At 44.4% G+C, this 27,905-nt stretch overlaps 2 protein-coding genes and 1 long non-coding RNA gene across 3 annotated transcripts; 2 read left to right on the top strand and 1 right to left on the bottom strand.

Annotated features, from left to right (window-relative positions):
* Window positions 1–3,513: 3,513 nt before the first annotated feature.
* LOC6534718 (fringe glycosyltransferase) lies at window positions 3,514–27,577 on the bottom strand. The gene is made up of 7 exons (XM_002095357.3): window positions 27,247–27,577; window positions 21,519–21,923; window positions 14,512–14,560; window positions 13,279–13,381; window positions 5,357–5,495; window positions 4,332–4,506; window positions 3,514–4,270 (listed from the first exon to the last, which is right to left on the bottom strand). Exons 1-7 carry the CDS (start codon window positions 27,376–27,378, stop codon window positions 4,035–4,037), a joined length of 1,239 nt encoding a protein of 412 aa, XP_002095393.1. The 5' UTR covers window positions 27,379–27,577; the 3' UTR covers window positions 3,514–4,034.
* On the top strand, window positions 5,501–6,808 carry LOC6534719. The gene has a single exon (XM_002095358.3). The coding sequence runs from the start codon at window positions 5,580–5,582 to the stop codon at window positions 6,720–6,722; it is 1,143 nt and encodes a 380-aa protein (XP_002095394.1). The 5' UTR covers window positions 5,501–5,579; the 3' UTR covers window positions 6,723–6,808.
* On the top strand, window positions 15,631–19,393 carry LOC120321425. Its single transcript, XR_005561032.1, has 2 exons — window positions 15,631–18,924; window positions 18,975–19,393. It is a non-coding gene; the product is annotated as an uncharacterized LOC120321425 (long non-coding RNA).
* Window positions 27,578–27,905: the final 328 nt, after the last annotated feature.

The following is a 27,905-nucleotide window of genomic DNA, read 5'->3' as shown; positions in this document are numbered from 1 at the left end:
TCGTCCCATCTCACTCCCGCACTCTGTGCACCTCTCTCTCACTCCCCATAAACCCAACGCCTTCGGCTGGGCTTGTTTCAAGTGCGTGCCAAAGAGGCAAGAGACAAGAGGCAACGCCTGATTAATTTGAACTGATAAGGCTGTCATTTGCTTTTGTGGCTGATGTGTACTCTGAAGAAACGTTGCGCAGGCGCAGAACATTTTCCAGGTCATAGGACCGACAACAGAAAATTCCCTTTATCTTTATCGCATTTTGAGTGAAACATGAGCAATGTTGTTACCATTGTTGTTGTTTACCGCCGGCCACGTTCGAAAACAATTACCCCACAAAGCAAACGGAGAGCGAATGAAAGGAGGATAGGCCCGATAAGCATCGAGAAAAGGTTTTAACGCATCGTCAACAACGCCACCAGCAACCACAACGCCCAGCGGCGACTTTTGACAACTGGCAAGCGGCAACATCGGCAATATCGTGCCGCTTGTCCGCAGTCCGTTGCGAATTCGGCGTAAACTCGCGGACGGAATCTGCAGGGCTCGGTGATTGGAGATGCATCAGATCCTCCGATGCGCCCTAATAAAGTTGTTCTGCCATGTTGCTGTTGCATTTGATTTCGCTTTTGGTTTTTCTCCTCCTGCTTGCAACTTCTGCTGACCGTTAAGTATGTTTGGCAAACGCTAATAGCCTGCAGCTGTGCTTGCAACTATCTGTTGGCTATCTGCGATCGTAGAAGCAGAGTCGGGTGGAAAGCGCCTGGAAAAGCACCGCCCGACTGTACATAATTTAGCCAAGTTGGGGCCATAAACTGCAACGGCAGCTTTAAATTATGAGCGGGTTGGCAGCAGCAACTGCAGTTCATTTCGCTGCCTCACATTTCCAATTATAGACAGTGAAGCATATTTCACTGGCTGACTTGGGTATGCGAATGGAAAATACCCATTGATGCAGAAACCGTTTATTTCTACTGCTATCAAATAGTTTTAAATTCTTATTTGGCAACTCAGAAAAAAGGTTTTAAAGAGAGTGATTTTTATTTATATTCAACTAATCGTAACTATGCCCATTATACCCATCAACTACAGGGTATAGCCTGCTCTGGCAGTCACCCCGGCCTGGCAGTTGATCTAGTCTGCTGCTCGTTTCACCTGTTGCTGATGCCAAACTGATGGCGATGCTTGTGATGGTGCTGGAATAGCGAACCCCATACCGCATCCACGCCCGATCGCTGGCATGCACAACATAAATTCAGGGGCTGACACACTTGGGTTCCGAAGGCGAGCTGGAGCTCCATCTCCATCTAAATCTCCCCGGGAGCTCCTGCTGCTGCACTAATTTATAGTTTGCGGACTAGGCTGAGTGACTGACAGGCAGGCAGGTTGAAAGAGTGGCAGGCCAGAAGGACGCTGCGACAGACGGACAAATTATTTGCTTGCCGTCGCGGCCAAAAAAGGTTTGCTACCGGTTCCATAAAGGCTCGCAGAGATTCGATTCAGAGCTCCGAGGTGGCTGCAAAGCTAAGGCATTTCGCTGGCAGACCAAAATCGAATGCAAACCCCGAGGTTGACAGGGCTGGCCGTCGATAACAATCGCTCAGATACACTGGGCACGCAGTGAGGCCTGCGCATCTACGAGATACTTTGCGTTCCTTATCGTCGATCAGCTTGTTTCGGGCATTTTCTCGTGTAATTTTCGCCTCGTCGCCTGCTCTGCATACAAATGAGTCCGGAAAAAGCCGTTAAAAATACAGAGCTTGTTGGTGGAGCACTTGCTGTTTGACAATCAAATCCTTTTCCCAAATACCAGCCAAGAGATTCAATTAAAATGATGATTTTGCATAAATCGGGAGCATGGGAACGGATTCGGGGGAGTCGCCACAACTTGTATCTAATGAATCACTTGGCCACAGCTAACCGCAAATTAAATACTCTTAGACAAAAGAAACCCATCCGCTGTTAACTCTGTTTCGTGGGCGGCGCCAAGTCGAAATGAAAAAAAATACTGTGCTGCCTTTTGTTATTGCCACTGGATTTTCGGTTACGACTTTATCTTTCATTAGCGCTTAGATATGATGAATGAATATCCCAAAATTAATACAAAGAAAAAAAACTATCCAAAGAAATGCGTGTGCCAGAAAACTAATAGTGGGAGCTGTAGCCCTCGGGTTGTAAGATTTTCCAGACTGAAGTTCATTAAATTCTGAGATCCGTAAAATATGCAAAGGCGTGCCCAAGCAAAGCAGATTATCTGAGGGCAACTGCAGCAAACTGACTTTTAATATATGATAATTAATTCATTATCGATGCTGCGACTCCAGACGGGCAGCCCGACAGCGCTGACAAGGATTTCACTTGCAATTAAAACGAACAAGGCACAAAAGCTTCAGGACCAGCTTCTTGTTTCTCCTGGCAGACAGAAAGGCAGACGGCAGCTTTCATTCATTAAAGCGCGCCCCAAACTGAGCCCCGACATGGACTAAAAACTGATTATCTGCATATAAGCCAACTAAGAACTGGATACAGCCACTGGACAGCCACTCTGTCCGCATCAGCAGCGAAAAGGCAAAAAATAATTGCCCAGAACTGTTTAACATATCACGAGAGCCGGGACTCGAAACGGGGGGAAAACAGCCGTCGAGTGAGTCTTTTATAAAAATTCGCAACATGTCATTGGAGCCGAGATGCCGTATCGTGAGGATTGGAGGTTTGGGCACCCTCAACTCAGCCGGCGGACGGAGAGCATTGTCTCTGGCTCTGGCTCAGGACATGGACATGGACATCGTCGGGCATCGACGTGGACATGTCAATGTCTATCTTCCTGCCGCTGGCGCACTCGCTGCCCTGTCTGCAAACCGTGTACCGCTCCGACTCTGATCCATATCGGCCGAAAGTTAACGCTTTAGCGGATTAAACATGGCTTTTAGCGTTAATTAACAACGAATTTTCGCAAAAATGCAAACTGCGCACAGCAACAGGAAGCTGCGCGAACAACAAGTAGACAGAATGTTCGTTGACACGAAACTGATAAGCCGGCCAACCGCAGCAACATCGATGGGCTAACAAGTCGAAAACATCGAGGTTCAAGGACCCTCGGGGAAGATTTGCAATCCGAATTTCTGTCTGCCATTTTTTTTGAATTTTTAATGGCCAATATTATACAAGTGCAGGAGACTTAAAAACCATTATAAGCCAGTTCTGTGCCAGTTTATTTATTCTTTGGTTGATGCAGTTTAAGCCATTCGAATGTTTGGCGAAATGTTTTTGGACATGAGAAATTCAGTCATCCATTGGAATTTTTAATCAGAGTCAGCCACTCTTAAAACCATTTAACTTTAAGAATCCATCAATAAAAGGGTTTATTAACATTTCTCGATAATTTTTCGCACCTAATAACATTGTGAAGCGCAGAGAGGGGCGCTGTTAAACTGATAGCTCATTACCAAATTAATTGACAACAGTCATATAGTTCATTGCAGCAGTTTGTTACTTTGTTAAATAAGTCAATCTTCAAAACAAAAGTTTTAATAAAATATTCTGTTTTATTCAAGCAAACTAAAATGTAACAAAATGGTTTAAACATTGCTTAGTTAATTAATCTACTATATACATGCCTTTTGCTTGATTAGGCAAACATTAGACTGCATTACAGTATTACACAGCAGAGGGTCAAGCGGTCTCTCTGAAGCTAAGATAACTTAAACCTAGACTAGACCATTAATTTAACTACGCACTAAGTCGATTGGAAGAATCGCGTGTAACGCTATAGGGAAGCACTTGGAAGTGTTGGAATTGCAAGACCTACAGCTACAGTATTTCTTATACCATTAGGAAGCACATCTGTCCAGCTGGAAGCTGCTCAATACACACATATATACAAAGAACCTTTCGTCGTTGCTCGTATACATAAACTTAATGTTAAATCACAGTGGCGAGATTTGATTTTGACGCCTGCCCCATCGGTTCACAACCGACCAAGTGCAGACGTGCGCCTGCAACAGCCAAATAGGATCCCCAGGGACTTCGGATCGGGATCATCCAGTTCATCTGGGCGGGCAGAAGCTGAAGTAGGGGAAGAGCTGGCAGTGCAGGGAGTAGAAGCGCTTGGGATCGGTCTTCATATCGAAGCCGTCCACCTTGATCACGTTCCACTGGTTTTTCATGTGGGCATAGCTGAAGGACACCTGGTCCTGGAACGTATCCTGGCGTATGAACTCCATGGGCTCCAAGTGCGAGTGGAAGTTGTCCACCACGGTTAGAGGGACTTTCAGAAGGTGTTCTGTTTAAAAAATAAAATATATAAGTTCAGGATCGTTTTGGTTTACTCCGTACAAACTCACCTATAATAAAACCCATTGTGACATCATCCGGAAAGCGTATCTTGTCGCCAATGCTGATAAACTTGCCGCCACCTGCTATGGGTAGCATTTTTAAAGTCAGGGCTCGACTGAGGCAGAAGCCAGCGCCGCCAGTGGCGAACCAGAAGGTTATCTTCTTGTTTGTTGTCGTGTTCTTCTGCAGATCGAAAGAAAGAGGAGAGGAGGGGCGAGATTAACGGAAGAACTGGTTTATGAATGGGTCCCCCAAAAAAAAGAGGATGAGTGGACCAAAGGCTAAACTCAAATAAATATCCCTTTTTCCTTCGCCTTATTTCTGGTTTTTGGCAATGGCCCAGAGAAAATTGACTCGAATTGAAAGACGAAACAAAAAAAGCTTAAGACCGAAACGTGGCTTGATTAATTGACCATGTAAATGGACATGTGCGAGCTGGAAACTTAATACACGGGTCTGGACCAAAAGTAAGCCGAGACTCGACAGGATCTTTCTCCCGCAAATGAAGCGTAAAGTTTGGGGTTTTTTAATTATGCACGCTGCTGTGATCAGGGTTGGATTGGCTTGGTGTGCCAGATTTTGAATGGATTTCTGACCACGCAGTTGCGTTGCTTGGCTGCTTTTGCTCACATCCCTGGCCAACGTGGCTAAGCCGAGAAATCTATGGCCTGCACATTCATTACGGGATCAGTTCGCGGTATTTCAAATGGATCGGTCTGGAAAACGGGTTCAAATTCGGACTTGAACTGGGACTCGGATTCAGGTTGGTGCTGCTGCTGTTGCTATTGCTATTGCTATTGCTATTGCTGTTACTCTTTTGCCGCGCCAGATCATATCGGTTATTAATGATAGCTTGCGCTGGCAGCTGGAAGCCAAATGGCGGCATAGACAAATGGCCCTGGTGGTAACATAAATAACGGCCACGGTTCGGCTTTTGGGCCGGGCCAGAAGATGGAGAAAGGCGATCGCAGCCAGGCTTGTAATTACGAACTATATAGGAAAATATGCAGAAATAACAGGCATTTGCACTTACGCTGTCCAAGTGGATCTCCAGCGGCGATGAGATGCTCGGCTTGCCCAGATACCAATCCACACTGGGACTATACTCGTCCAGCAGTTTGACCAGCCTCGGCACATTGACATAGTTGTCATCGTCGAAGTGACAGAACCACCTGGAAAACAGTAACAGAGAGTTCAATTAAACTAAAATTACTATATTTCGTTTAAAAAATCGTAACATTTAAAGACGAGCCAAAATGCCAGCTCACGTGGATTTAACACTAGAGGAAATGACCAGGATTGCGTTGGGCGTGCCTGAGTTGACCCACGTAAACGTGGCTGTACTCCAAAGTCTCATAAATGTCCTTCTCAAGAAACTCAACTGTCAGAATGATATGGTGAGGATAAGTGGCTTCGAGGGCAAGTGTATGGAGCGGATTCTCGAGCAGTCCAAGATATCTCCACTGCCCTTCGATGTGGAGGCAATCGTCCCCATTTCCGAGCAATTGGACAAGGTGCAAGAGTTGGAAAAACGCATCAAGGAGCTGGAGTGCAAGTTGGAGTGTCACTTTCAACAGATTCGCATTTGCAACAAGGCCAAGGACAAGAAGTACAAGATCAACCATGCCGAACAGTATGCCTCTCCTTGCGAGGATCTGTGCACCGTTTGCGACGAGGACAACAAGATAGCCTGCAGTCTATTGGCCAACATGGACTTTATGAAAAAGCTGATGCGACGCATAGCCACACCGATTCTGACCCGAATGGAGGAGGTCAGCCTCAAGCTGGAGAAGTTCTACATTACACTTCAGTCTTTTCTCAAACAAACCGAAGCTCTGTTTAACCGTTTGGAAATAGTCAAGCAATGTGTGGTGGAGATTGAGGGTCTGAGGACTCTAGTCCAGGAGTACAACCTCACTTTCCTGGGCACCATGGAGGAGCTGCAGGATATGCTGGACAGCAAGCTGGATAAGGTGCATATGCCTGCTCTAAAGAAGTATATACGAGATCGTTTCGATGATATAGATCGTCGGTTGAGATTGATTGAGGATAAGGATGCATGTCCCAGAGCCGCTGGATTTATCAATACGGGGCTATGCTGTCTATCCTGTAATAGTCCCAAAGTGGGTGCCGATGTGGGTCCTCAAACAATGGGACTATTCCCAGACGCTCCGGTCAGGCACATGCCTCCCAAGTTGACCGGCTCACCGGTCAATTGCCAGAAGACCGTGGTCTGTAGATCGGTCGAGAAGGAACCCACCTTAATGGTGCGGGTAAACAATCTTGATTTGAGTGTCCTCGCACATCGACTTAGTCGTCCTGCCTCAGGAAAAGTCTGCAAGTTGCCCGAAGCTAATGACGCCATCTATGGCGTTCGCAATTCCTGTATATCCGGTTAACTTACTGCTAGTCCCCATCCAAATCGATTAGTTTATGCAATAAAGAATACAACGCCAGGCTGTGTCCGTTAAGCCGCATGTAAAAAGTGCACTAATTTAGATTGCAATTACCCGGGTTGAAGGTAAGAGCTATGTCTGTAAAGTCAGATAAAGATCTCAAGTCCGCGAGTGCAGCTGCAGTTTTTATAGTGACAAACGATCAGCCATATCCGGTAGCCCACGGTGGACTAATGATGGCATTAAGCGGCCAGCGGCAGCTGAAAGGTCCACGCTGACCACCATTTGCCGACCATCGGTTTGCTATAGGTGCAGTTCCCTGTAGTCGAGGGGATCCCCTTAGGATGATATCGCTGACGCGGGAATTCACTTGGGCTCCGGAAGGGGGAAGAAATTCGCAAGTCATACTCTGCGGAATTTCTAGTAATCATATTTAGTACGCCTTTTGCTGTTTAAAAGCCTATATTTTAGTTGCGATGTTGTGGAGATCTAGCAGAGAAATACTATATGTTTAAGAAGAGATACACACTGATATTAAGGTGAAGTCGGACCATTTAGGATCTTAATCCAACAAGGACTTTTTTTATATAGTACCTTTTCTTTCTAATATTTCTGTTTAAGAGATTATCCTATAGAGTATTATCTTCTTCGACTAACAACGCAAGTTTCTTGGGGTTAAGCGACTTTCGTCGAGCTCGTAAGTATTCAATAAAATCGAATCGAATCTTGGAGGATTGGCTTGTCTTGGTCTTTTTGTCGTTGCGTCTGTTGGGTAATTTAATATAATTTTTATTGCATAAGACTAGAGTAGACAAGGAGGAGGAGCTCGTGTGTGTGTGGTACTCAGTTGATGCTACTCCCAAAGCCTGGCATTCATAAATTGCCTGGCTGCATGATGTTGCTGCTGTTGTCTACGACTTTGGCTGCCATTGCGGCTGCCACATGCGATACCTGTGCGAAAAGGCCGCAACTCGCCGAGTTTTAGCTACCTCTTTATCCCTCCGACATCTATGTCTCCCCCACCCAACCCTTAGTTTCTTCGTGACGCATAAAAATGCGCGTTTAATTTGCTTAATTATGCACAGAGCCACAGCTCCTCCGTTTTTCAGTTCCCCATATACGCTTTTCATAGGCAGCTGCTTTCCCTGCTTCCAAATTGAAATCTAGACGCTGGTTTATGTTTGTTGTCGTTTAATTAACGCCAGTCCCCCTCTTTGATTTCATTGGCATTTATGAAAATGTTTTCATTCGGTGGTTCTTTCGATTCGGGTTATCAATTAGGGGATCGCTGATGTGGGGTTTTCTCTGATTCTCCGTGTCGAACACAGTTTGTTTATTTTGGGTTTGTCGGCTCTCTGTTTCTTTGTTTCTCTCTGAATCGGATTGCACTTCAATGCACTGGCAGAAAATTATATGCACCATCTTAATTTAATATGTTTTGTTAGAGTCCCAGAAACGGTCACTAATTAGCGTGTTTCTTTTCATTGGCTTTCATATACATTTTATGTCATATAAAATCAATAAAAAACCCAGATTTTAAACAAATTACTTAATTTCCTTCTTTAGTTTCATTGTTTTATTAAACAATCATTCTTATCTAATTTCCCATATAGATCCATCTCAACCGAGTTACTCTAAATAATTGCATTTATTCTCAGCAAAATCCTCTTCAAATATAAATAAACATCCCGAACTTTTCTGTCAGTGCATCGGAGTGTGTGGCCGTTGGCCGCGAATAAGCTGAAATGCGAAACGAGTGCACACTTTAGTTTATTTCCATAGCCGTTTTTCCAATTATTCGCGCTGCTGCAGCAGCTGCCTCTGCCATATAGCATATACATAGCATATAGCTATGGGTTTAACCGATGCTGATGTGGGCAGATTTCGATCAGTTCGCCAGCTGGGCTCTTTCGTTGAAAAATCCAGCCCGACCCACACTTAGCCCCCTTTCACCCACTAAAACATAAGGAAAAAAGTTTTAAAAAGAAGTAAAACGCTGGCGGGGCGTTGGCGGCTGCGTAGTCATTCCACATTGCAGGCGAAATGAGTTTATGTCTGGAGCCACAATAAAAAATGATTGACGGGGCACTTCAAGTCGGCCAAAGGAGATATATCTGGAGTTGCAGGCAGGCTGCCCAAAAGACGCGGGCTTAATAGATTTCGCATTAAGAGAGCGGCAGGGCAACTTAGTAACGAACGAGCTGCCTGCACAGCGCTAAAAGTATTTTGACAGCCGGCCAAAGATAAGCGATCGCCAAAAACCTCGTCAGACGACGATGACGAACTGATTTCATTCGGTTTCGGTTTCTGTTTCTGTTTATGTGTCTGTTTATGTTTTGTTTTTCGACTCGAGAAGTCGACTCCATTTCGGAAATGAGACTTGGACAGGCTCGCCTGCAATTAGCAATAAGTCAGCTGTCATCTGCCTGAACAGCAGAAAGTATCTTTCGGTCTCGAGTTTCGCGGATTGATACAAATCAATGTGTCATTTATGCCTGTCTGTGGGGGCAGACAACATGATATTTACATTAAGCCTCCGTCCGACCACTTAAGTCAACCGAAATGTTTGCCTCATTAACGGACTGCATCGAGAGTCGAAGAGGGAAATTAATCTTTTTCTTTTAATGCAGCTATCAAAGCTTTTCAAGCGCAGGGGAAAACAGAAAATTGTGTGTAAATGGATACTTTCATTTATGGCAATCGTTATAAAATTATGCTTTTATTTCAACGAGCATGTTGTGGTAGCCTTCAACTGCACCTTTTTTAAGTAAATATATGCTTAATACATTTTTAATATACACTGCAGTCAAAAGTTTACAGAAAAAAACAATAATATGATTGATAAAGTTGGCGCTTGCTAGACATGTTGTGATCGTGTTTCATATTAGTAACAATTAGATGGTACAACATTAGATAATTTGACTTATTAACCATTTTTGAATATATTATATTCTTTCACCCTTTTTAATTTTATTTCTTTATTTTATTACATTTTTTTGTGCACCCAATGAGTCAGATACTTACAAAGCCGTGCGCCTGCGCATCTACAAAGGCATTTCTGCCGGGCGGCTGGACAAACAATTGAAAGGCATTTGTCAACTGGCGTCTCTCCCGAGGCTGACAAAGCAGATCATTAATTCTGGGACGGCGTAGCTGTATCTTTGTATCTATATATCTTGTGGATGCGCGCACTTGAGCCCGCAAATTGAAGGCAATTGCCGGCGATTATGCGAATTTCTGTTGGTGTGAGATTGGGTGTGTGGCTTGTGTTGGCGATAGGCGCTAATTGAAATGTAGAGCAAAGCAATGCAAGTCCACTTCCCGGATGTGGAGTAGCAATTGCATTTCCTAGTCCAACTCCATATTCATACGTATATGTTGCTGTCACTGTCGCAATTGCAGTGAAATTGCCTGTTTCCGCTGCCACAATTCCGACCAAGATTTGAGCATTTTTTTTTAATGTTTCTCATGTGGCGACACAATGTCAACAAATGCATTTTGCGTTCTCCCTTTCACCATGGAATCAATTGAATAATTGGGATTGTTGTGGTGGTTCTGCCACAAGTGGCAAATAAATGAAATTGATGCGTTTCTAAGCGGCAAGAAGGGGAAGTGTTGGTGGTCGCCCCTTAAAGGAAAAACTGTTTAGCTTCACACGCATCTCTTCACTCTCTCTATAAATAGCTGCCCCTGGCCGCAAAAAAACCGTGGAAAAGAGGGAAAATTTTCTCACACATTGCAGCCAACATAAGCATCTGGATTTCCCCACTCACATATGTGGGCAACCCTCCAGCCAACAAAGTGCATTAGTGGCATCAAACCGCGATTAAAACTGTCGCAGCCATAGATGGATATACGAATGCGAGTGCGAGTGGCTCTATTATTTTATGGCTCAATGTGGGATTAACCCCAAGTCGGTGTGGCTGGGAGAAAGGGTCCGGCGTGGCCGCCTGCCCTGGGAAATTTCCCTGATGAACCGTATCGAAAAGCGAGCGAATCCAATTCCCACGCACCCACAGACTACTTTTGGAGTGGCATGCAGCAGCATTAACATCATCATCATCACCATCAGCTGGGGCTTGATTGATGCGCCCCAAACCGATCCTTCGGCACCATTTCTTGTTTGCCCCATTTACATCTTATGCTGTGAATATTACGCATATTACGTGTTGTAATTACACCCAGGGTCTGGGGTTCCCGAAAAGAGGCGCTCTTATTATGTCAAAATGTTGATTACGAAACGTGCTCGGTCGCTCGGTCGAGAGAGTATCCGTGAGATGCGAATGAATGGCGAGATGCGGGGCAACCTCGAATTGCAATCAGATAAGTGCCCGTTTATACAATTGCCTGACAAGTTTCGCCAGCCACATTAGGTGTGGCCAGCAGCAGGCACACACCCAAGTCAGCCAAGAGATAAATAAGAACCTGAGACAAATAAATCGAAAGAGATTAGGTCGGGCAGCTTTGAGACTGGAATTCAGAGTCGAGAAAACACACAAAACTAATTAATAAAATACCCCGTGATTGGGAGCTAAGCCAAAGGCAAATGTCGCACACGCACACAGTGGGGCACATGGAACCTTTGGCGCCTCCGTGGCCTGGAATTTCTATATGCTCACATAATTGATGATTGCTGCTGCTGCTGTCGGTTTTTTGTGGGAGTTCCAATGGAGTCTTGACTGGCAGGCCAGGTCATCGCCTAGCTGTCTGTCTCTCTATGACTTGCAGTTGCTATTGTTGCTGCTGTAATTTTAATTAAATTGCACTAATTGTTTGGTATTATAATGGATACCCAACACCGACAAGCAACAGCAACAGCAGCCAGCCACACCAGCAACAGCAACTGCAATTAGCCATTCAAGGCGAGCGAAAGGCAGTCCTCCAGCCACCGCACAGTGGGGCAAATAATTCATGTTTGATGGCAAATAAATTCACATTCACAATTCGCAATTCGCAATTAAAAACAACCCGCTGGATTTGCATTTAATAGTGCTACTTTTGAACGGGACGCCCCACGGTTGCCGAATCCAATTGCGAGCAACATGTTGCTGCCGTGCGTAAAAGTCGTTCAGCGGCAGCAGCAACATTCAGTTGTAAAAAGCATGGGGGCAGCATGAGGAACAGCAGTAAGCAGCAAGCAGCAAGCAGCAAAGCACAAGCAGCAAAGCAGTAAAGCAGCGTGGCATAATTGCCAGTTCGAATGCACGTTAATTAACCTCTTTTTCATGTTGTGCTCGGCTTTTTCTTTGGCCAGGCTGGGATTTCGCTGTTGCTGCCTGTTGCCTGCCGGCTCTTAAACGTTGCCAATCAGCCAGAAGGATGCCCGGACAGTTTCCTGTGCCACCTGATACCATTTCATATCTCTTTTAGTCTCATTTTTGCTTTCTTACTCGCCGGAGACTGGGACCCACCACCAGCAGCAACCGAAGCAGCCACTGCCTCATCTTGCTCATAACTGCACATTTTCATTGCTGGCCATTTATTTTGTTTCAACAATTTGTTGTAGTGCCTGTTGCCGCTGCTATTGATTGCATGCTCCGCGCTCGCATAATGACAGTTTCAAGTTCTAAGCCAAAACGGCCAGTCAACTTAAGATGAAAGCCAGCCCAGCCATCCCATTCCATCCCATTGCGACTCGTCTCATTGCAGCAGCAAAGCCAGCTAGTCTCGTCATCCTCATCATCTGAAGTCCAAGCATGTCCAAGTTGTTCTAGATTTCTTGGCTGCCGTTGCTGCTGCTTTTGCTCTTCGGCGTAATTACAAGTAAGCAAAAAAAAAAAGCGAAAAATATAAAGGAGGGAAGAATTTCTAGGCTGCTCCTTTGGGCGCTAGTTGAAGTGTCTTTTCTGGTCCGCTCCTCTTTCTTCTCGGACTGCGGTGCTGGACAAGTTTTGAGTGGATGTTGCTGCTGCGTCTTAATTGCGCAAATTAGAACGCATGGCAGCTGCAGCACAGTACAGAGCACCGGGAACCAGAGAACTGGGTGTTTGTATTGGTTTGTATTGCCCATGGATAGAATGATGGGCTTCTCCTGCGGTCGCTTATTAAAAGCATTAAAGTCTATTATTACAGCAGCAGCTAACCACAAGGAGTCATTGCTCTCGCTCAAGTTTTGCAGCAGAAACGCATCGAACGGGCATTAAGCCCTGTAAATATGACAACATTTTAGGGGAGCCAGTCGAGATGCTGCTGCTGCTGCTGCTGCTGCTGCTGCTGCTCCTTTTGCTGCAGATGCAACTTGCAACATGACCTCTTAACTCACCAGCTAACGCCATAATTCTGCGTGAAATTGAAGCTGAGCACACGTATGGATATCCAATCAAGGGGAAATTACGAAGTGAAGACATTTTCATACACGAATATACATAAATGGTTTTTCAGCATCTCAGTATCGTTCCTAATATATCAACTTCTACTTTAGTATCTTCTTTTATGTATTTAATAAAGGTGCCTACATAAACTCCATATCAGTTGTCACCTATTAGTCGCTAAATTCCAACTATTTATATCCACAATATAATAAGGTATCATCTATCATCTATAGTTTAATAATACTCACTTTTTGCCGCTCTCCAGGAAGACATCCAATTCGGCGGACATTTTGCAGCAAAGCGCCTTGCGAAAGTGGCCCTGTGAGCATTTCGTGTTGATGAGATGGCCCTCTGAAAGTAGAAGAGAGATGAAGAAGGGAAACGAGGTGAAAAGGCTGATAAAGATTGGTAATTAAGCGGGCCAATACAAGAAACAGAAGGAGCCAATGTCGATGGTTGGTGGCCGTGGGCCCACTTCTATGTTAATTAACTAAAAGACCAGGCTTCGCAGCCCCAGAACGAACAGTAGCTTGTTAGCCGAGAATGCCGCTCATATCCAGCGGATACATTTTGTATCGTTTGACAGCCGCCGCCGCCGCCGCAGATAAAGATGCCCGAACAAGAAAAGCAAAAAAAAATACGTATAAAAAGCGCAAAAGCAGAGCAACGCACAAAAACTTTTGCGCCTTAATTGGATGAAAATTGTTGAAATATTTAAACACAAGACAACTGGGGGACTGGAACTTATCCTTTGTCCAGCCAGCTCTGCACATAACTCAAAATCCCCGAGCGTGTTTAGCCGAATCCTTTTGGCCTAATCAAAATACCAAAATGGGTCTGCATGTCTGTATCGCATCTCAGTTTGTGTGCGAAACTTGAGATCGTCTTGGGGTCTAAGGTTCTGGGGTCTGAGTTTTCTGTCTGCAGCTCTGTTCTCCATCCTCGGTCCACTGTCTGCTGGAGTATGCAAAATGGAAATACATACAATTTTTTGAGCGAAATTGAAATTTGAACTTTTTTTTTAATTAAAGCCCAAGAAAATCGAAGCGCAGCCCAGGCTGCAATTCAATTAAAATGCGGGTGAGTGATGAAGCTTCCTCACTCGCTGTGCTCCTCTATGGGATATGGAATTTATAAACTTTAATCGGTTTTCGGATGGTCCAGACAGTGGCCAATATTAGGCGGTGCCGATGGGCGTGGCACTTGGCTGATGTGAAACTTAATTGAGAACGGCCAAACCGAAGGCAACGGATTGAAAAGGCAAGGGATCGGGTTGATTTTTGGGTTCCGAATCGGGATCGAAAGGTAAGAGGTCGGTTGGTCGGTCGGTGTTTGGCCAGGTAAAAGGCTGTTCTTCTTTTGTGATAAATTCGATTTTCTCCCTCGCTTGGAAATATAATTTTTGGGCAACCAAAAAAAATAAATAAAATAAAATCATCACGATGGAATCGGTTAAATAACTAATGGCTTCCTCTACTCACTTGTCTTCTCCTGGTAGTAGTGATCATCGGTGTCCGTGAAGAACCAGGTCTGCAAAATAAAGGAGAGGGAATCAAGTTAGTCGATCCGATCGATATTTGCATAATTGTGGTTCATGTAAATTACAAGAAATCGTAGCATGGGAAACGTTGTAGTCTTTGTAGTCAACAGCCAGCCTACTTTTTTTCACTCTTCAGACGACGGCATAATTATTCAAACACAAAAACGCGTTTGGTCAGCAGCTTTTACAAGAAAGCGTCCGGCAATCAGATAACGAAATTCCCACACACCCTGATGTCTTCAAAAGCGGTCCAAGAAATAACTCAAGCAAAAAGGCCCACAGAAGAAGCGTCTTTTTTATGCATCGCTGACTGCGGTAGGGTTCTGAATTCTCAGGAGGTAGTATACACAGTATTTCCCGCTCATTAGTGGCTTTCTCCAACCCAGGCACATCCGAGCCACAAAATCTATTTCGCGACATTGCCCCAAGGGTTTGTAAGTCTTTGGTCTTAATAAATTTGTTACTCCAACAACTCAATTGGCTCCAGTTTTCCCTTAATAACTTTTTGCCTGTGCCTTTGTGTCAAATCAGGCGAAAATCGCTTTAAAGCTTTGACAAGCACACGAACGGCACTATATAGCTATGGCTATAGATGTTGTTGTTAGCCAAGTTGCTGTTGGCCATGTAGCTGTCGTCGTTTTGCGAAGTAAGAGGCACGGCAACAACTTGGGCAAACAATACGCCCGCTCCACAAGCATTTTGAGCAACGACTTGTAACAGTTAGAAAGTCAACGTTTGCCAGTTCGCCTCCACTTGGAGTTGGAGCTGGAGTTGGAGTTGGAGTTCTTTATCCACAACATTGGAAGGCACACACATCCAGCACACCAGCAACATCGTCGTCGCTGAATTTTCATGGATTTTTACGAGATTTCCTTTTTTTCAGCTCACTTTTTCCACTTTTTTCTTTCGAGAGAGTCGTCGGGATGCTTCCCCGCTTTGGGGCGAAAAATGTTAACACCATGTTGCCGGCTTGTTGTTGCAAGTTGCTCCTATTGTTGCTGCTGTTGCTGTTGTTGCAGATGCTGCAGTTGCTGCAAAAGCTGCTCCGCTGCAGTTGCAGTCCGCACTTGACTAGCTTTTAATTTATGTGACTGTTCCAACTGTTGACAAACAGCATTACAACGTGTTTCGCAAATTTATGGCGAAACTTGGCCGCTCTGATGGAAGTGTCCCATAAATAGAGTTCTTTAGAACGCCCAGTTAATTGAAAGAAGCTATTGGAAATGCGAAGCCGAAGAAATCAGGGAGTAACAGTGTCTCTTGAAAGAGTAGAGATGCCAAGCCATTGAGGGTATACAGAATCGAACATAGCTGGGTTTGCAAACCGAAAAATACATGTCATTTCAATTTTGCCGTGTTATCTAAGATTGCTGAACAATGTGTCATTTAAAGATTTCCCATAGACTTGTTAGATTAATGTGCTCTTGTAAATCGCTTAAGGTCCAGACGAGGAATATTGACTTCATAAATTTGGCCAACACTTGGTAGCAGAAATCTGCAGAGTTTTGCTGGATTTTCATGGCGTGGCATGCACTCAATTGGAACGAAGCGATTGCCACAACAATTCGTTATGTTTTCGGCGCCCAAGAGGGAAAAAGCCAACAGTTAAATAGGCGGCCCAGGAAAAGCACAAGCCAAACACCACACCAGTTGGCCAACTTCAGTTTTAGCCGTTGTTTTTAGTTGCTGTTTGCTGTAGCTGCAGCTCCACTTGGCCAACAGAGCAAAAGCCGCAACAAGCAATGCATTTTCAATGGCGTCTGCGTTTCTAACTGCAGCTGCGGGCCAAAGGCAACTGTGGCCAACCATTTGGACAAACCATTCAAGCATTTTTGGCCGTTGGCTCTTGCCGTCCTCTTACCAATGTGCTTTGTTTTTTCTCGGTCGCGCTAAAATTTAATGCCCACCCTAGCAAAAACCCCTTCCCCATCCCCTCCTTTCAATGCGCCCAATCCTCAATCCTCACCTGGAAAGCACGTGGGGTGCGGTCAACTAGCCGCGCATTCGGTCTGCGGTTGCAGCTGGCCTTACATATAGACCAGGCCCACGCTGAGCAACTCGCCAATTCCGAATAAACCACCGGATCGGCGGCTTTGTCTGCATTTTTCTGCACTGGCCGAAACCGAAGGAAAATACGGAAAATTATAATGTATGGGCAGGGGGCGTGGACAATGGATATGCTTTTCCAAAAACTGTCCGATGCACCGCGAAGTCCAAGTGAAAGTTGTGCCAAAATGAATGGTCTCAGGATGTGACTAATTTCGTCGAGACTGCCAATAAAGTGGCCGCTGGCTGGGCGGAAAATGGATTTATTGATCGAATTTAGGAAGTTACCCATTACCCGTTTCCAAACTAATAAAAAACCCATCAAATTTAGATGGCAAAATTTTGGGCAGTATTAATTTAACCAATGCCGCTTTGTGTGGTGATAAAAAGTTATACAACTCAATTTTTAGGTCATAACTTTGTTATACGTTTTACATTTTTACGATGAGTCGAGACAAGTTCGAAAATTATGACAAATTACCACATAGTATTTTACATCTTTCAAATAGCTTAGCAAATAGTTCAACTACATTCCGAGGCTCTGTTTTTGAAGAGTTTTAGGGCATGCCAAGCACTCAATCTTGAACCTAAATACTCGATAACAGCCTGAAGATTAACCTCTTTGTACCTACAAAAAATCTCTTTAAAAACCATAATTTATTCTGAAGAAGTCAGAAGTCCCCTCCGTAGACGTAAGTGCCTCCCATAACTATAGGCTCATCAGCAGCTACGCACACGCATCGTTCAATTCAGGAAGCGACCACAAGATTCTGGGCGTTTCGCATTTTGCGTAATCTTCTCCAGCTCCAAAAACCACAAAGCATGGGATTTTAATTATGGGTTTTTGGGTTTTCTCTCTCTTTTTGGTTTTGTTCTTTGACCCTCCCCCGAAAACACCTGCTGACCCCGGGCCCTGAAATCTTTCTACACCTGAAGAGCCATTAGCCCTGAGCAACTGAGTGTTAAATGGTCAGAAGAGACACAGCAAGAAGCAAATGAATCAATTACCGGATTTGTAGTGAGTCAAAGCAACTCTCTGAAATCGAACAGAGGAGGTATTCAGAGAGGTATTCCACTCAGCATTCAATTAATGCGATGGCAAAGTGATTAAGAGCCAATCAACCGGCACATTTTGAATTCGAATTCGAATCGAATTCTCTGCTGTTCTGTGGATCAACAGAACATGCCATCCCATTTATATGAGGTGGATATGTGGAATTGTGCATGCTGATATGTTCGCAGCGCAAATATGAAATGTGACAACGAGAACCATTAAAGAGGAAGTTGCATGCGGGCCTTTGAGGGATAAAAAACGAGATGAGTTGGGTGGGCGGGTCGTTTGGTTGGTTGGATGGACATCTGACGAAATTGTGTCGCCGCCAGCAACAATTGAAATTCCAATTTATTGCGAATTGAATTCAATTGAAGAGCATTGAGAGCACAACTCAAACAGAGCAAAGGCCTCGCCAAAGTTCAGGCACGGGCTGTACTATACGATAGCCCATGAATGAGTTTCATACCGTCGGTCTCAGTATCAACAATAAACTAGTGCTAAACCCATATTTCATTAAAGTATTCACGAGTTTTCCTTTACAGAAATTACTCTTCAAGTCCAAGATTATCATTACACAAAATATTTTATCATTTAAGACGGAAAAACCTTTTTATGTATCCCTGTTTTAAAGCTCTTTAGCGTCATGTCCCACTGTGTGGAACAACTGCTCCATAAACATTCGTTTGGCTTTGAATTGTATCTCGTGCGTTGGCGGCACACTTTCGGTACGACTATGGTCATTAATTGGCCTTTGATTGGCGTTGCATGCTTAGACACATTATTACGAATCTGAATCCGAATCCAAATCCAACCAGAGCTGCTCAAATAAACGCTTAAATTCTTAACCAACGAGGTCGGACAAAGTGCGGATGGCAGTTCCGTGTTCTTCGTTATGAGCAGCTGACACAAGCAGATCTGCAGTACTTCATACAGTGGGCCTGCTGGTGATTCATCATTGGGCCCTGGACGGGAATGGCTGTCAACGTCAAAGAACCGTGAACTAGGAACCAGAACCATGTGCGTGGAGGCCAGTGATTCAGCCGTGCTCAAACTCTGAGTAGCGACATTAAAGCGCAGAAATGCCAGCAAAGGAGCCGAGTTAATGAGATTTAAGCCGCAACTCTGGGACATGGCGCGTTTAGAATTTAATCGCCACAACTGGTGACCACAACCGGCATCACAAAAAAACACCAAAGAATATCAGCACCGAGTTTTACGACATTGTTTTTCCAGGGAGCCGGCGAGCAACTACATGTGAGCCTAATAAAATGCGACGAGCTTTAAAGAAATCTTGTTTTCCCCAGAATCAACGAGAAAAGAAGAAGCCAAGTGGTTAACTGGTTCCGTTTCCATGCGAATCAATCAAACAATAAGTCAGGCAGCCAAAACTGAAGCTTCATTAAAAGTAAATGTTCAATCTAGACAAGCAAATCGAGACAACCACCCACAGGAACACTCCGTGGACAAGCTGTCAGTCCGTGTTCGCCGATCTATCCGTAGACTGGGATTCCGAGATCCAGAGATCCAGTGCTGACATTTGACATGCGTCCGCTGCCCCAACAAATGAGGCAAAGACTTCTGCGATTGCTGCCACTGTTGGTTGCATGCAAATCGGAGCTGCTGCGGAAAAACTGGAAATCTGGTAGCCAACGCTGGTCCAAAGTCAGAGCAGGTCGAGGCAAGAGTCAGTGGAAAATATCCAAGCGGCAATAAAAACGAAAAACGAAAATGCAAAACGATTTCCCTCCTTGTCTTAGCCGCATTGGGCATTCAATCAAAGTCGGGCTGCAGTTCGGCTCTCCATTTTTGGCCAAAACTGTTTACAGTAATTTATGCTCATTTGTAAGCATGAAAAATTTGAATCATTCATCAAACGTCCGACGAACAATTGGGCGGAAAGGGGGTATTGTCAAGTACCAGATCTCTCGATCTTAAATGGAAAATACGGCTGCCGCGTTTCGTATGTTATATAGCCCTCTAAAGACTTTGTTAAAATATAACATTACATTATTAACATTACCTTAGAGTACTACCTTAATGTTAATTATTTCCGAAATTGTATGTATTAAACATTCATTGGTGTTACAAGACTTCTTCAATATGAGTAAAACTGATTTGTTTGCTATTTATAATTTATTTAGGAGCTAGCGAATTTGAAGAGTAGTCCCTATTCTTAGGTATAAATAGCTCTAGTTTCTTGCTCTTTTGTACTATAAATTACCACTTATTTCTTAAATAAATCCTTGCCAAGTGACATATCCAGTTCAAAAACGGCAAAGCCCAAATCCTGCTTTAATCGTCGGTAAAAGTTGCTCCCCACGGATTTTTATTAGATTGTAATTGAACGCACTTCCCACAAAGAAAGAGTACCCACAACCCAATTGATCCCCAATCCGAGCCATCTCAAAAAACAAGTTCAGCGTTGATTCGACATCGGGTTCGCCAAGTCAGGCTTTGCCCTTTTATGGGCGCTGTCTTGACAACAACACACAAAACATTAATCAACGGCTACAACAACAACGAAAACAGCAACAAAAGCAGCTACAACATCAACAATAACATCAGCAGCAGCTGCAACTAGCAATTACAACAAATTGTTTTCAAACGCTGTTGCCTGCGCAGCCAATCAAATCGAACGCAACTTTGAGTTGTTGCCTGTCGCTGCTCCACATTGCTGTTAACCACACAGCAAATGACGTGCAACAACATGGGGCACAGATTTTCCATCAAAATAATTGGCCAAAAGCGAAAGAAAATCGAGGAAAAAGATGAGAGGAGCTGGCCAATTGTTGCCGGCGATATGTTGCTGTCGATGCTGCCAAATGTTGCAAGTGCACAGAACCGACTTATGTTGCATGTTGCATGTTGCAGGGTGAATGTTTCTCAGGCGTTTTGTGTGCAAATTGTGGCAGCCAATCGATGGCGATGGCGATGGCATAAACGATAACAGTTTCCACCTAAAATAAAAAAGGCTTTAAAGTTTAAAACGCTCTTTTATTTTTTAAGTTCCTTTCCGCTCCTGAGGGGTTTGCATATAAGAGGGGAAAAACCCCTTTTATTGCTGTTGCTGTTGAAAACGTGCTCGTCAAGCATTTTTACAATTTTCCAAAAGGTACTGTACACACACGGGCATATTCCCTCGGGGGTTATTTATTTGTGTTTTCGGTTCATGTTTTTTTTTTTGTTTTACTTTTGTGACGTGGTGATGTTGCTGCTTGGCTGCAATGCCAGCGAGGAACGTCAAATGGAGGGGACGAGTGCAGTTTTGTGTAAACAATAACAAAACACATTTGTGACGCGTGATTTTGCATAAGTTGGCACTTGGTTCAGACGATATTGCTGCCACAACAGCAACAAAACTGAACAATGACTACCATAAATATCCTTTCACAACATGAAGTTCTCTGACCGCACGAAATTCGATTATATTTCGGTTTAGCAGCTTAGCAGTTTAGCACTCAATGAAATCTTAAACATAAGCGATCGTTTTGGGAAAGAAATAACAAATGCTATTAGCCGTGTTCGTAGTCGGTAAGCCCCAAATGAATGAAGACATTTTTATGGCCAATTAAGCGATCGCCAAAAAAAGAATCATAAATCGCCGGACATAAAATTAACCAAAGGAATCAAATCAATTCCCGCCAGCTTAAAAACTCATTATGCAAATTGGCCATGGCCAAGCCCAAGCCAGAGTTGCCAAATCTTAGCAAGCAGATCTCGTCCAACCTTTGGAGCTCACCCCACTTAGCCAATTGTCGCCCACCCGCCGACCTGGCAGCAAATTAGCTCCAGCTCCAAAATAGCTGATCGCCGATCGATAGATCGATAGATCGATGTGGCAGACTCACCTGATCGCGGGCCAATTGGAACCAGGTCTTGATGATCAGCGCCAGCCGGGTGTCGTGATAGTTCTTCGTCGTCTTCACGCTGATGAAAATGTCATCCAATTCGGTGACCGGCGGCTGGGGTGTCGCAGTCACCGCTCTTTGGGACAGATCGCGGAGCAGTTCCCCATTCCGGCTCCTTCTGGCCAGTTCGGTGAGCAGCGTGGCCGTGGGCCGCTCACTGACCTCGATGTCGCTGAAGTTGAAGCTGCGTATATCCTTGCGGATTATAACCGTGGTGGGTGAGGCAGCCGGAGCTCCCGCCCCCGGCTGAGTGGGCGTGGAGGACTGCACGTAGTCCTGTAGCAGCTGGTCGCGGTGTGTGGTCAGGGCTTCGCTGGAAAGGGCATCCACCTGGCTGTGCGGCACCTGCAGAGAGAGAAAACTCGTTTGGCTATGTAAGTAATAATTACTAATGGATAAGTTCTTCCTGAACAAGTATCCAAACTATCTACGTATAGTTTGAGAAGTCATTGACTTGAAAAAAAAATAACTTTTTCCAAGACTAAATCTTAAGCCCTGGTGTTCTAAGAACAACACCCTTTTTTTCCAGTGTGAGCCGGAAGAAATATAGCAAGTGGCGTGGGGTTAATGTAAATTTGTTGTGTAAATCGCACGTAGGGCAATAAAAAGATGAAGACGCCCCCGCTCTATCGGAGACACTCAACTCGAACTCCAGCTGGAACGGGGACTGGTGACTGGGGACTGGGGACTAGGGACTCCCACTCCTCTCCAGACTCAGCTTCGTGCATTTTCACCTGGCAAACAAAGGCGAACTTCAATGGCAAACAACAATGGCAAACAAATGAGCGGCAGCAGGCAAAATAAACAACGGCAACACCACCATAAATGCTGAGTAAGAGCAAACAAAATGGGATCGGGATTGGAATTGGGATTGGGACTGGTATTGGGATTGTAACCGGGGATCGGGATTGGAATTGGGATCGGAATCGGAATAGGGATGTTTAGAGGAAGAGCAGAAACCCACTGAGATTGCTTTGAGTCGGAGTGAACTGCTTGATTAATTTCCACTGATAACAGGTTCATTTGCTTTTGTTGTCGGCGGTTATTCAATTGCTCTTCTTCGAGAGTTTCCCCCATTGCTCCTTTTAATGGCCCTCCACGAAAATGGGGACAGGTGGGGCGTGGAGTTTCGCCTTGATTGAGCCGGAGATAAAGGTCTGCTCGAATGGGAAATACCGCGGGCGAAAGACGGCCCAGTTCTAACACTCTATGCAAATCGTAAGGCAACTTCCGCTATAAATCTAAGCTCTATCTTCCCCGCTTTGTCCCGCAAAGAAGAGATTTCTCTTTGGAACCCGCTGGCTTATATTGCTTCACACGATATTGTCTCGTTGATAGCCAGTCCACAAGTTGGGCTCATAGAATTTTATTGCCGCACGATCGACAGCCAAACGGTGTTCAATATAATGGCAGCTCCCTAATGAGGAAATCGGGAGTGAGACGATGAGACGATGACAGTGGCAGGTGTAAACTGCCGTCGTCGCCGATGGGAAACCGAAACTCAAAACCCGAAGCAATTAAATTGCTGAAATATTAATTTGGCTGCGGCAGAAATTGCGAGTATGGGAAATCGCACTGGAGATTTGCTCAAGAAAGATAGCAGAGAAGTCGTGACTTGAGTGAGGGATTCGGCTTAAAGTCAAAACAGTGAAAGCCACTTGGTTATATAACGCAGAGAACGCCTCTTTCAATTAAGCGGGTTCCGTAAATTCAAGGTTCGGATCGGATTAGAATGTGCGCCAGTTTTCCAATCCCCGACATGATGCAAGTGGCTTAACCGTACAAGTATGCAAATCAAGTACACGGACTACGGACTACGAAAACAGCAATGCCTTGTGACACTTTTGTGGGACTTGCGAATTACTCGAACGTGATGAAACTGAACAAGCCCCGATACAGATACATAAATATAGCTACAGTTGCGCATTCTGATTCAGTTGGAAGTAGAGAAACACGTGTGGCCATATATGCAGGCCGCCTGCGCATTGTACATCTACAAGATACAAAATACAATAAAGAAAAACGAACAAAAAGCATTAAAAACATATAGAAAAGAAGACATCATGACCACACATAAAAAAAATTAAACAGAATGGAAAAAGTTGTTAAAGCTAATGTGTCTAATAGGTCTTTAAAAGGTATCACTTTTTGTTAGAACACTTTTATTCCATTACCATATATTTAATTCTAACACTTTATTAACCTTTAAAATTCAACAAGAAAATCGATTATTTTCAAATAGAACTCGAATTTTTTCTTCGAATGTACAACCTACAACATACAAGTACCGGGTGAAAGGTGATTCAATAGATATAAAGCCGAACCCAAAATCCAAAACAAATTTAACACGGTCTACACAATAGCAACAGCTGCCCCCCACCACGCCCACTCGAATGACTAATGCTTCATTAGCCGTGTGATTAATATGTTTATAAACATTTCCATGTCAATTAATAACGAGCAAACCATAAGAATCGAGTGAAGAGGTGCGAGTGAATAATATGAAAGGGCGCCAAATGGAATCTACCCCTCTCAGGCGACCTTTGTGAAGATTAATTGAGTTAAACTCTGGTCGCCATAACGGAAAACATAAATCAGCGAAATCGAAAAAATCGAAGAAATCGAACAAATCAAAGGCATTCCCCAAAAAATGCAATCAGAACCGTTTGTTCGCCTCCAGCTGGGCGAGCGGGAAAATCTTGATTAAATGCTGTTTAACAATATTATCCGTAAGATACGAATCTAAGATAAGATACACACAACAACAACAGCAACCAGCCAAGCAGCCCAGCAGCCAGGCATCCGAGCTCATCCAGGCTCAATTAAGCGACCACCAAAAGATACCCAGATACCCAGATATGGGTATCTTATACTCCGTTGCCCAGCTGCAGATACTGCTCCTTTTATCAGGCGCCTTCCGCGGCTTAATGTCGTCAACTTTTTCGGGCTGATTACATGAGCGGCGCGCAGAAGGAGGGTTTTGTGGATCGAGGGGCCACGGAAGGGAAGCTGCAACCAGCTGCAGCAAGTTGGCCATGGGAAGTGAGGAGTAGGCACCTGCTTTTGGCCAGGCCAAAAACAGGAATCACATCATCATCGTCGTGGTCTTTGTCTGTCTGGCTGCCTCGAAGGCTCATTGTGGCTGTTGCTTTCCTCAAGCTGATTTGCATGCTCCTCAGCTCAAGAGTTTGTTAATGTTATTATGTATTTACCATGCACTCGGAAAAAATATTTGAAAGTCCCTACTGGCAAAATAAGTCTATAGAATAATAAGTTTATAGAATTGTTAGATCTCGTATCAGAAGAAATCTTTATTGTGCTACTTCCTATCTCTTAAATGCTAGTAAGTAATCTATATCTTTGTAACATCAGCGTGTTGATCCCAGTGTAGCTACAACAAACTACTCAAATCAATCAACAACTGATGGCCATTTGGCGCGCCACTTTAAAGAAATTCATAAACAACCAAATCGTTTGACGATTATTATTCATTTCGTTTCATTTATGATTTATGCGTCAGCAACACGCGACATGACAAACTGGCAAGCTGGCGACCTGGCGACGTGAGTTGCAACTGGACATGAGACATCAGATACTGGGAATCTTGGATAGGTGGGGTTTGTGGGGCTTTCGGAGGCCCCCATGAAAACCCCCATCTAATTTCGGAATTATTGCTTTATCAGACGAATGCCAAGCCCAGTTTAGCGCGAGTATGTGTCCAGTCAACTGTTTAACTGTTCAACAGTTCAGCAGTTCGAAGAATCGAGCCAAGACAAGTCAAGTCAACAAGCAGCAACTTTTGCGCAACATTTAGGAACAAAAAGAGAACACTCATATACGAAGTACGAAAAGAATTAAACAAATTGTACTTGGCATGCAGTTTTTTAAACTGGGACAAGTCACAGACCTCCGATGGGACAGAACTTCAATTGAAAAGACCAACAAGAGCAACAAGAACAAGCAACAACCCAGCAGTTGTCGACAGTTTTTTATCCGGCTCAGCATTTAGTAGTGCGATGTGTGTAGCACTAATTCCTGCCAAGTTTCCGGTTAGCCCCGAAGCAGAAAAAAGAGCGGAGCAACTGGAAGAGCCACAACGTCAACAACATTGTCCGAATTAAAACAACATAAAGTTTTTAATTACACTAGAAGCAGCTTGCGAAAACATTACCGAGGAGCCTCCACCACCAACTCACAGAAGCCCCCAAGTTGGGCAATTGAGTTGCAAATTGAGGAGCCGGAAGGTGGTGAATGGGCCAGGGGATTACATGGGTATTTTTGAGGATGCTGCAGCTGATTCAATTATGAGCCCTTAGCTCAGTTGCCTTGGATCTCCGATGGAATGAAAAATGTAGGGCTTAGTTAGGGAGTTTTGTCAGCAGAAGATATAACTGCGGCAGGAAACTATTAGGCATCATTTAGCAAATAAAGAAATTATTCAAAGAAGTGAAAGGAAATTTAAAGGAAAACCTATTTCTTATTGTCGTCAATTCATTTGAAGAGTTCATAAAGTATTGCAATCCAAGACAGTGGGCACAGACATACTTTATTCCAATTTCAAGGGTTTTAAAAATAGCCATGCCAAAAGGTGTCACAGGAATACCTATTCTTCTACTATTTTGGAATGCAATACGAAGCTAAGTAAGCCAATTCCCACGGACCTCAACTATTTCATATCTGTGATACGACTGACAAGGTTCTCCACTGGACGATCCGCCTTGCAATCCCCCCTCGCAACCCACACGTTGGTAATATCAGCACACAATATTTTAATACACAAAAATGTATGCAAAAACCAAAAGTAAGAAGAGAATAATAAATGGGCAGAGCAGACAGGGCTCAGAACCTGACAGGCCCTGCAATCGGGCAACTGAAAGCTTTGGCGACGCTCTGCCGACGGCAAACCAAGAAATTCAGGCAAGGCTGACTGCCTTTCGGTAATCGAAACTGGGAATACTCTGGGGATTGGGAATGACGAGGGAGAACTATCCGTTCTAGGAAGGATTGCCAAAGGTGCTGATTTAAAAATACATACTTCGAGTATATTGTCAGATATATATTAAACATTAACTTCAATAGAACAGAAAAGAATCCTTGAATCAATCAACTACAAGGTTGATTAGAAAAACAAATTTAGAAAGGACTTAAGAATCAAACCACTAAGCTAAACTAAGCTACTAGGACCACGTTCTGCACCATTTGTAAAGCAACGAAGTCTCTAGTTCCAAACATATGCTTACGTTATACCGGTCCTCATCAGCAATCTTAGGGTATATCCTTTTTAAGAACTTCCCAGCCAACATTTGTGCTTAATTATGATACCCCCTATTAGGGTATGAGAGCGCAAAAAACCAAGCACCGAAACTGTTTTATATGCAAGGCAAGGGCGTAAAAGGTTTTTTAACGGCCAAAGCCGGACGTTCGACGCATGCGCAGCTGCAAAACTCAAGTCGCCGGCGTTGATTTATGAAAGTGCACGAATCGACGTCGATCGGGATCGGGTTCGGGATCGGGGTCGGAATCAAAGGGGGATAATGCAAATTGGCTGGCCTCTGCAGCGTTGCAACTTATGCAGATCAGTTTGGAGCACACACGTATGACAGTTTCGCAGCGCTAGCAACACCCACGCACACTGGGAATATGTCGCCCACTCGAGCTCGCAACTCACTTGGATGCCCGGATATCCGTAGGCGCTCTGGTAGAGCAGCAGGGTCATATAGACGACGGCGACGGCTAACATCATGGCTTGCAGGATTCGCTTGAAACGTTGCGGTGGCGAGAGCACAGTCAGGCTCATCATACGGTTACGGACCACTACGCGCACATCGAAGCACCGCCGATTCGATCACTGGGCAGATTTTATATTCCAATATTATGTGGTTCTTTTCTTTGATCGTATAAATTCTATTCGATGTCTGAAATTACGATTTCTTGAGTTATTTTCGATTTCGCAGCACGCGCGCACTGACGTCTTGCTTGTGGCAAGCTTGGAAAGCAACTGATTGTGGAAGCGCGATTCGAGTTGGCTTGGCGGCTCTGCTCGCTCTCTTTCCAGCGAAAATCGTAAACAAAACAAAAACCAGAAAGACCAGTAAGCGGTGAGAGAATATCGAAAGGGATAGAGAGAGAGATTCCTCTTTAGCTGCTCCAATTGGAAACGTAAGCCGCTGCAACTGCAGTTTTCCAATGGGAGCAGCTGGCGCTCTCTCCGAATCCGATCGCCGCTCGCTCTGTCCCTCTCTCTCTCTCTCTCTCTCTTTAGCTTGTGCCACAGTAGCTGCCGAAGGCAATTTTGATTTGCTCGTGTCGTGTATCGCCCCCCACTTC

The sequence above is a fragment of the Drosophila yakuba genome, chromosome 3L, assembly GCF_016746365.2.
Source record: "Drosophila yakuba strain Tai18E2 chromosome 3L, Prin_Dyak_Tai18E2_2.1, whole genome shotgun sequence".
NCBI lineage: Eukaryota > Metazoa > Arthropoda > Insecta > Diptera > Drosophilidae > Drosophila > Drosophila yakuba.
Note: the sequence above shows the minus strand (reverse complement) of the source record. Positions and strands in the feature narration are given on the sequence as shown.